The sequence below is a fragment of the Gymnoscopelus braueri genome (assembly GCF_963280865.1).
Source record: "Gymnoscopelus braueri genome assembly, chromosome: 9".
Lineage (NCBI taxonomy): Eukaryota > Metazoa > Chordata > Actinopteri > Myctophiformes > Myctophidae > Gymnoscopelus > Gymnoscopelus braueri.
Genome location: NC_137610.1, coordinates 16,333,926 through 16,344,044, shown reverse-complemented (window position 1 = coordinate 16,344,044; position 10,119 = coordinate 16,333,926). Strand labels below are relative to the sequence as shown.

The 10,119-nt window shown below is 40.6% G+C and overlaps 1 protein-coding gene across 1 annotated transcript; it reads right to left on the bottom strand.

Annotated features, from left to right (window-relative positions):
- Positions 1-1,084: 1,084 nt before the first annotated feature.
- znf592 (zinc finger protein 592) lies at positions 1,085-9,811 on the bottom strand. The gene is made up of 9 exons (XM_080437506.1): positions 9,686-9,811; positions 6,994-9,272; positions 6,709-6,887; positions 6,175-6,348; positions 5,867-6,026; positions 4,327-4,614; positions 3,726-3,835; positions 3,490-3,628; positions 1,085-3,341 (listed from the first exon to the last, which is right to left on the bottom strand). The coding sequence occupies exons 2-9, from the start codon at positions 9,244-9,246 to the stop codon at positions 2,850-2,852; spliced, it is 3,795 nt and encodes a 1,264-aa protein (XP_080293632.1). The 5' UTR covers positions 9,247-9,272; positions 9,686-9,811; the 3' UTR covers positions 1,085-2,849.
- Positions 9,812-10,119: the final 308 nt, after the last annotated feature.

Sequence of the window (10,119 nt, the reverse complement as noted above, 5' to 3'; positions counted from 1 at the left end):
CCTCGAAAACGAGATGCTGCATCTCAAGGGGCTTATCCTCTAGTGAAATTTCTAAAATAAATAAATACAAATAACTAAAATAAAATACAATAATCAACTTGTTCTATCTTCAGGCAGGATCCTGCTTGCTGTAAGAGAAAATATGATATATAATAGTTGATATGCTCCAGTACACACAAAAACACATACACTTAAAACACATTTATATTATCTTTATAAATTGTGAATTATTATAAATTAAATCAATAATATAAATTCTACTAACATGTCCAAGCCCTGTTTGTGTTGAGCATGTAGAGCAATTTTTAACAGCTCAAAGATCATCTCCCTCTCCCCTGCTTTATGTGATGGGATGGCAGCTTCCACTTTACTGGGTAGATCAACATTTCCCAACACAGACTCCAAGATAGTGCTGTCCACAACACTTTTCTTGCCCATGAAGTGACCTTACAGAACAAAGCACATCAATTCAATGTGAACAATTAGAAGATAAATATATTTAAAAATATACTGTACATTTTTTAATACATGACTTTACCTGTTGCCCATAGATTTCCTCGCGGGTTCACTTTGATCTTTGAAACTTTGTTTCGAAGTTCTGTTAAATCTAGAGTCATTGAAGACGTCATAGCAATGTATGAGATTAGAATGAAAGAAGACAGAAATCCAGTTCTGCAAATCCCTGCCAATGGTCCACTCATCCCTTATACTGTATGTATTATTCAATTATTGCTGGTGAATCCCTCCAGGATTTAAAATGTCTTAGCACTTCTGCTACTCCGGAGCCTGGCAGTTATACAGAGAAGGGATGGGCTTAATATTCTAATATGAAATCCCCCACCAGTGGTTGGTCCCTTATGTGATGATGTTATAAGAGCGTACCATTGTAACCTGCGGTGGAATTTCCCCCACAGGATAATAAAGGTATCTATCCATCTCGCCACTTCAAAGAATCTTATCTGCAGTGCAATACCAAGAATTCCCATGCACAAATGCCATCTCTACAAAGAATAATTCTTTGCATGCATCATTTTCCTTGGCATTTGAGCCGATTACTCTAACGTTTCAAACTGAAGACAAGGAGAGCACCATTAATTGCACCAATTTATTTTGTATTTGAAGTAAACATAACAGCAAGGCACAAAGGCCACTGCATGCTGAATAGGTGAGGGCTTTATAAAATGCTGCAATTCAATCATAAGATAATGTATGTACACAGATTAACTTACTGTTCTTACTGTACACAGTATCAAAAGTACAAATGTCTCTCAACAAGCATTATAAAACAAGAAACATGTTGTGAAAATTACATATTTTCATTTTGGCCTCTGCACTTTCCACAGTGGCCATTATGGTGATTTAAGGACAGATGCTTAGGATTACAGACAAATAAACCGCTCATATAGCACTTAAATAGAAACTTCACTTGATAATCAAGTCAATATGACCATATATTAATATCATTCCCAAAATAATTTATGAAATTCAATGTGGGATATAATATAACTTTTTTTTTCTTACATTGCACTGAATTAACCTGCCTCCCCAAAGCCACATCAAGTATAACAATCACGGCCATTGACTGTGGAGGTAGGAAAAGCCCAAAATCCCAAACAACACGACAGACTGCTATACAAACTAGGGCCTGCATTCGTGAAGCACCCTAGAATACAAGTGCGGACCAGAGACCAACTTTCCTCTAAATTCACATGTATACAATCCTTGTACGATTGTATAACCTAACCAGTGTTCCCAGACGAGTGGTTTCCCATTTTCTTAAAGGCTTCATAAATACAGGCCCTGGTTTCTAAAACATGCATTCAAACATGTCATCGACCTTCACTTACACACTTCATAACACCTGCTCCGGATTCTTCTGAAACAATTAAAAACAAAATTAAAGTACCCTGATCTCGATAATGTCCTTTCACTTGCTTGAACACACTATTCGGAGGTATTCTCAATCACCACTGTGCCACATTTCCAATACCTCTGCATCACCTAATGGTTCCACAGAACACTCCGTATTACACCGGCTCCAGGATGACAAGCAACCAAAAATTCTATACATTTACAATAGCCACATGATAGAAACACATTTTAGATAAGTAAAATAAATTGTGTAAGGATTTAAATGAAAGTTATGTAAAAAATAAAATAAATCATTAGATGGCTTTTGTTTTGTTAACTGTTTTATATGAATGTAAAACTATGTTTTGGATACTGAAATATACCACATTTTGTTTAAATGATGACCATAAATGTGTGTAAATAAATATATTAGAAATGCTTATGGGTGCAATACATTTGTACTTCATTGGTATTGCATTCGGCAACCTGAATTTTATTCAGGTATTAATATTCTGTGTTGCAATAAATAATGCTTTAACATGAATTTACACTAATTGGATGGCTGTTGATAACATTGGTAAAATCCATCCCCTCCCTTCTGTTATATCAGTCAATACTAACAAAATTAAGACATTCCTGAGTATCTTGTTTGGGTGGATGCAACAATTAGAAAATACTACTAGAGATCTATAGTTCTAAGATTGTGAGTGTGTCCCAAAGGCTCTTCAACAGTTATTGTCTATATAATACCAACATGCAGGAGCTATTCAAAAGAAATATGTGATGCTAAAATATGTCTTATCTTCTAAAAAATACTGCCTTTCAGTAAATGTAGGAGTGTATTTCAATTGTGACATCTGGCATCAATGGAGCCCAAAACATCACAAGTACCGCTTCAAAGCGAGAGTTGTACAGTACGTCATCGTCACACAAACTGTAATAAAAAAAAAGAAAAAAGATGGGAGATACTGAAGCAGCTTTAAAGATGTTTGCTCTGCCTACTGGAGACAGACTTCCTGTGTTTGAGCTTTTGAGCTGGGTTTTAAATGACAGTTCAAGGTGCCATCACAGTGTGGTCCTGATGATTTCTCTTCTGCCTGCTGTGCATCATCTGAGCGCCGTTGTAGCGATTCATTCACTGCATCAGCCTCAGATGATCTAGCATGTTGCACCTCCTTTCTAATCTCTGGTTCCTCCACGGAGGACAGGGGCTTCTCGTCTTCTTTTACTTTGTGTACGATGTAAAGGTGCCTGTTAAGTGACATTGGGGATGTGAAGCATAGTCCACAGTGAAGGCACTGGGGAGTGTTGTCGTCGGTCTTATGCTGAGGTATGTGCTCCTGGAACTGAGTGCTGTCCTCTGTGGTGAAGCCACACTTTGAGCAGCGAAACGAAGCCTTCGGACGTTTGGCCGAAGAAACGTCTTGACTGACGGCAGGGTCTCGCCTCTCGCTCTGGGTGTCTGTGGCAGGTCTTTTTGTGCCCAGTCCCTGTTAAAACAAACAAACAAGCCACCGTTCGAGAATGACAACAAATACGGATAAGATGCATTTTCCTTGTGGTTACTGTAATTATGCATGTTGTTTTCTATGTAAAGATAAAGGAAATGTACAGATAAGAAGGAGGAAAACAAATCACCTCTCTCAAGACGTTGGATTCCTGTATAGGTGTTTTTGGCATTAAGCTTAAATCAGGGTTTTTGATGCCGTGCATTAGACTTATGTGGTTCTTCAACATCACACCCGTGTTGAATACGGTCTTTGTATCCGTGCAATACCTTGGGAATGAAAAGCACACCACATGAGAATAAATAACTTATTTTAATAAAATGATTTAAGACAATGACAAGACTGCATATTTTATGAAAGTCTTACCAACAAGAGTACGTTTTCTTAACATCATGGTCATTGCGTATGTGCCTTCTCAAACTGGTCGAAGAGTTGAAAGACCTCTCACACTGTCGACACGGATACCTCTTCATGGACTGTAAAAAACATATATACAGTTGACTAACTTGGCTATATAGAAAAATGCACAGGCTGATGCCAACATCTACTGTACTTTACTTCTTAACAATAATAGATCATTTTTATTCACAAAGTGGCCATTTTGCTCTTCATCATCTGAGGGTTGAGAAACTTGCAAATAAACTAAATGGCTGCCATGAGATTGTGTGAATATTGTACATTTTGTGCATATTCCTGAAGAATTCATTAACTACTCCAATACAAATACCTAAGTGAAAGACCATCAATAGGTCTTCAGTCAACTCTATTTATAACACTCCAAGTATTTTATTTTTAAATATATATAATATTATAATAATAAATGTTATTTCTATTGCACTTTTCATTCATAGGGAATCTCAGAGTGCAACATGGTAAAACAAATAATCAATCATAGAAGGGTTTAAAAAGAAATGCATAAAAAATAAAACACACTTCATCATGGAGAAGGAGAACCCATAATGCTCACCCTTCCGTGGTCACTTTTCATGTGAGAAACATAGGAGTCTCGCTCAGGGAACGCCTGGAGACACTCGCCACAGGTCCAGCCAGCAGGCTTCACACTGGGTTTGCTGTCCTGCTCGGCTCTCTTTCTGTTGGTGTCTGTGCGTGTGCGTGTGCGTGTGCGCGTGCGTTTAGCGGTGCTGGGAATATTGGGCTGCTGGACTGTGGATACAGTCTCCTGGTGCTGAGTGGTCCTGTCCGTCTGATTACCGTTCTTTTCCGCCTCCCCTTTGAAGATACCACCATGCACACTCTGTAGAATAGACAACAGATAGCACAAACAGAGAAATGAATTACTGCTGTACTTGTGATGAGATTTGATACAAAACTTTATTAATGCCTGAGTAGAGAACTGAATATAATATACCGTACTTTCAAGTACTAAGTGTAGATATACTGCATTATGTCCTACTACATAGTGTATACATAATGTACACATAAAGTCCTGTCTTTATATAATATGCATACCGAGGGCCAGATTTGTACATGGAAGGTGAAAACGAACTATTTATTTATTTTTGGTCATCCCAACCTTGCATTTTTCAAGCAACTTAAGTTGAAAGGGAACTGGCATGTTTTGAATGTATATTTTGTGAGTATTTGCAATTCATATCAAATCAATGAATGAATGTGTTATTGTTGTTAGTATTTCTGAAAATACTTTGATCTGATTATATCAGAATAATGCGATCGTCATTTGCTCAGAGGATGAATACATGGAAACTGTGGGAATGAAAGAAACAAGAAGGCATATCGGAATCTATTTGTTTCATAATCAAGAAACTGAAACAGGACTATAAATCACAATGACAGTGTAGTTATGTCAGTCGCCATTTCCTGCCATCATTATAACCGTAACCATTTCCCCTATAGTCAGCAGAAACAAAAACTAGAACTGGATTTGCACCTGTCTATTAGAGCACCTGTCTTTTAGAGGCTGTCTTTTCCAGCCGAATGTGTATCTAGTCTACTCCCGCCATTTGCGCAGTCCTCCTTTAAATGCATTCACAGAAGTGCACATTTTGATGATACACAAGGTATGCTAAAGATGACAAGCATATTTCCAGGCTGATGCGACTTTTTGATAAATAACGTATTTTTCTAGGAGCAGAAAGCGTCTGCTAAATGCCTAAATTGTAAATTGTAAATTGAATGCATCTGAAACAACATAAGGCGCAAAGAATTTAAGTGAGAAAAATAAAATAAAAATACGAATATAATAAGAATCTTGCCCTGAATGTGCTTACTGTACGACTGCTGGGGAATGGAAATTAATGCTGTCCAGATATGGACATACTGTATGCAGTTCTTAAATAATACATATGTAACAAAGCAGTATAGAGATACAGCATCAGGAGGCCATGTAAAGGCTCATACACAATAAAACAAAGAAAAACAATACACAATAACTAATGGATCATTCACAGAGGGTTAATTATAAAGTAATGTATCCATATTAAGTCATACACATCATATCTCAAGAAAGAAAGACAAGCAGGGCCAACCTTGAAGTGCTGCATCAACACCTGCTTCTGGGGGAAAACTGAAGAGCACTCTGGACACTTGAATACACAAGTAACTCGCTTACTGGCACTCTGATGGAAGTGCTGAAAGAGTAACTGCTTTTTCTTGAACACTGTCTCGCATGAGCACTTAAAGATTAACCTGGAAGACAGAGACAAACAATAATACAGTAAAAGAAAAAGAAAACAAAGAATAAAAGTCATTCAGAATATGTGCCAAACATATTGCGAAAGGAGAAAGGTAAATTTTTAAACAGGGCTGCCATTGTAGATTCAAGAGGTTAACTTACTGAGGTGATGTTTTGCTACTGTCGTGCTTATTTTGTACATGGGTGTCACAGCTGTCAGAGGATTTGAAGGCAACTGGACAGATGGAACACTTGTAAAAGACCTCACAGTGTTTTTCTTCGATGTGATTCTTTTGACCGTGAACCGTCTTAAAAACCATGTCACAGTGAAGACACCTGCAGGACAGGGGAGAACGAGAATAGCTTTTTCAGTCACATTTTGTCTCCAGTAACTTACAACTAGTGATTATTATCTGTCCATAATATTTTTTATTATTCATCTATGCAATTAATTTAGAAAACACGTCACAAGTTATCTGAATCCAAATAGAAATTCTGAAATTATGTAATACTGTAGTATGGAAGACAAGCATTCATATTTTGGTGAAGTTGTAAATACATATTACACATTTTTACGATACATCACTATGCCAATTATTTGTTTACTAAAATTTCATTTGATACATTTTCTGTCAATGGATTACTCATTTCACTCCTAAATGTGAGTAATTAAGGCAGCCTGATGGAAATACTTACTTGTACCAAGCCTTGCGTGTGTAGTGGAGACAGTTTTCCTTGACATGCTTCTGTATGTCTGCAGAACGACTCAGCGAGCCACACTCTGGGCAGCAGTAAGGAGACTTGTGTGCATGAATGCGTTGGTGGGCTTTGAAGCTACACCGGTTGGGTAATAACATGGAACACACCTTGCATGTCTAGATGTGATAAATGAAGAAAATTTAACACAAAAAAATATTACATCAGAAATTGCCATCATACAACTTTTTTCCCCCATATAGCTATAATACAATATCTACTTGCCAGCCCTTCCAGATCTTCTGACAACCTCTGGTAATGGCCTGCAAGTGCTCTGTAGTCTGACAATTGCTTGTTACACTCCAGGCAACGTAGCCGGTGCCGGATGACATTGTCTGGATAGAGGGGCATAACTGGTTGGCTTTTAGGTGAGGATGATGGTAAAACATGAGTGTCTGCATTCACAAATGATCCTGTGCTCAGGGGTGCAAACATTTGTTCCTCTGCAATGGGTTTCATTAAGAGCTGCGTGCACTGCATCACCATCCCTTTATTCTTGTGCTCCCGGGCATGTGACAGCAAGGCACACTTGTTAAAGAACACCAGCGTCTTTGCACAGTGGGTACATGCTACTTCAATGTGGACGCTTCTCCTGCCATAGTGGTGTATGAGACTCCTTTCCACCCCGAAGGAGTCTCCACACTCCAGGCAGCAGTATCCACGGGGCGGAAGACTGATGTTGCTCTCTGGAGGAGGATTCAGGTTGGGCACGTACGTAGGCACGGGGTTGGCATTGTTCAACAGTCTGTTTAAGGTTCCTGCTGCTGTGTTAGGAACGGAGGTGTTTGGATGAGGGCTGGGCTTCTTAACCTGATGCACCAGTGGGACAGTGCTGTACACTGTAGATGAGGAGAGAGCAGGTTGACTCTGTTGATGTGACGTGGAGCGTGCCGCAACGGAGGCCGCCACACTGTGAGGGACCAGGTTTAGGCTGGCTAAGTGCATTGCTTTGGGAAGGAAGTTTGTATTTGTTGTAGCGGGCCCTGTTAGGGCTGATGGAATTCTCTTCGGTTTCTGCCGTTGCTGTGCAAAAGAGCTTTTGACAGGGCCACCACTAGCGCTATGGAAAATTGATGGGGATTGCTTTAGGCTTGGCTTCTTAGGGTGTCCCTCTGATTTACTGTGTACAACTTTTGATGGAAGAGTACTAACTGGAGCACCTTCTTTAACAGGCATTCCAACAGTGATATCACCAGCCACATTTTGAGACTGAGGAGGAGACATATTGCAGTAGGAATCCTCACTGATCATACTCTGAGATGGAGAGGACTCATAGGCTGACTGATCGTCATCCGTCTCTGAATCAGGCAACACACTGGTGACTGTGCGCTTGATATGCCCAGACGTGGTTTTGAAAGTCTTAATTCTGACCCTGGGTATGGAGGGGGGTGAACCAGAGGCCATTGCAGGCGAGGCCTTACTACTGCTTTCACTGTAGATGCTTAAAGGGCTGTCGGAGGGTTTCATCAGCCGTTCCGCGGCTTCCAGAGGACTCCCGGGACTTTGAGGTGATGTGGGCACCTTGGGACTGGCCTTTATGGGGTCACTCTGAACCACTGATGACTCTCTAAGATTAGTTTGCTCACTGTGATCCTTTCCAGTATTCAGAGCCACAAGCGCCTCAAGGCAAGAAGATGTCTGAGTTTTGACATCTGAATGAGGGGTGGGCATATCAGGCGTAGCAGCTGAATCACAGTTGGTCTTTGTCTGATTTGGGTCATTTGGAGGAGGCAGTATACCGTCATGAGAAACGTTTTTGTCACTGTCGTAACTTCCGGAAGGCTCCTCAGTCAGTGTATGTTCGGTTTTGGTGGATTCTGTTATACTGCTCAGGGTGTTCTCGCGGGCGTCACTCTCCTCAGGGCAAACATCAAACATGCTGAGGGATATTGTTTTCTGATTGTCTGACAAGGAAGGTTCCACCAAACCTGGGAAGTAGGGTCTTTCTTGTTTTTGACAGCTGTCCACTATACTACTCTGAGTGTCTTCAGATTCAGGACTAGAGATGGGACTAAACTGAGGAAAAGATTGTGAAAAGAGTGGTGTTGCTTCAGGTTTATGCTGAATCGGTGCCTCTGCCAGCTGTTCTCTGGAGGCATCGCCATTCAGTGTCGACGCAAACGACTTGGAAAAGCCACTGTTAGGCGACTCACTGTCACTGGAGTCAACAGAGGTCTCCAGTCCCCTGTATCCATTTTGCAATGGAGGGACTGAATGCAGCCCGTCACCAAAACCTTCCAGAGACTCCTGACGACTTGTGTTTTTGACAATAACACTCACAACGGGGATATCTGCTGCAGTGACAGCGTGGTGATCCAATAAGCCATCGTCGTCCAGGCACATGTCAGTGTGTTTTAGCTGACCCTCTGTCTCCTCATGACTCTCCTGGATGGGCTCTTTGCCATCCAACCCAGTGGCATCTGGGATGTCAAAGGCAGCCAGGAGATCATCAAAATCTGGGGTTTTCATGTCACCCATGTTTGGACGGTAGGCCTGTCTAAAACCTGGGGAAACACACACAAAAATCATGATCTGTCACTGTATCTGATTCTGCCCAGTTACATAATTTATGATAGCAGCCATACATTCTTTAGATTGTTCCTGTGATGACATAAAACAAGCTATCTTCTCAACAGCTATCACCAAGTAAATTAAAACAGACCATGTCTGTGACCTTGCTAACTTTAGCAAGCCTGATGACAGTGTGTATGTGTCATTACAATCTTGACCAAGAAGCTGCAAGGCCTCGCAACATGAGCAGTTGACTTGTTTTGGTTTTGGAACGTTAGCTAGCTGTACTAGTAGCTAATGTTAGCGACAAGCAAGCTAGCAATCCAGCTACGGTGTTGTCATTAAAACGAGCCATGAAGTTAGCTAGCTAGTAATGCCTTTAATCGACGCAATACTGTACGCTTACCATCTGACCCGGTTAAAGTGGGCAACACCAATGAATTCTATATTGGGACTATGGTTTAAGGTTGACAGCTAGCCTAGCATTAGCTGTGCAGGCGTTGACGTCGTCTGTACTGTACTTCCCTTCGCCTTCTTCTCCCAAAACTCTGCATCCTATCGGCCGGAGGGACGGTTAGTCGCGCTTTGATTGGTTAGTTGTTGGTTGTCAGGCAACCGGAAGAGGCAACATCGGTGACATCAACTCTATAACTCTGCATCAACTGGCTGTTTAACATGCAAGAACAATTATATTCATCACATTGAACGAATTATTGTGGTTGTGTTGCTCTTGTCCAACGGAGTCAATTCAAGGCGTGTGGACCATCGAGTTTGGACAGCAATGGTGTAAAGTAACTAAGTACATTTACTCAAGTACTGTTTTAAGTACAATTTGAGGTA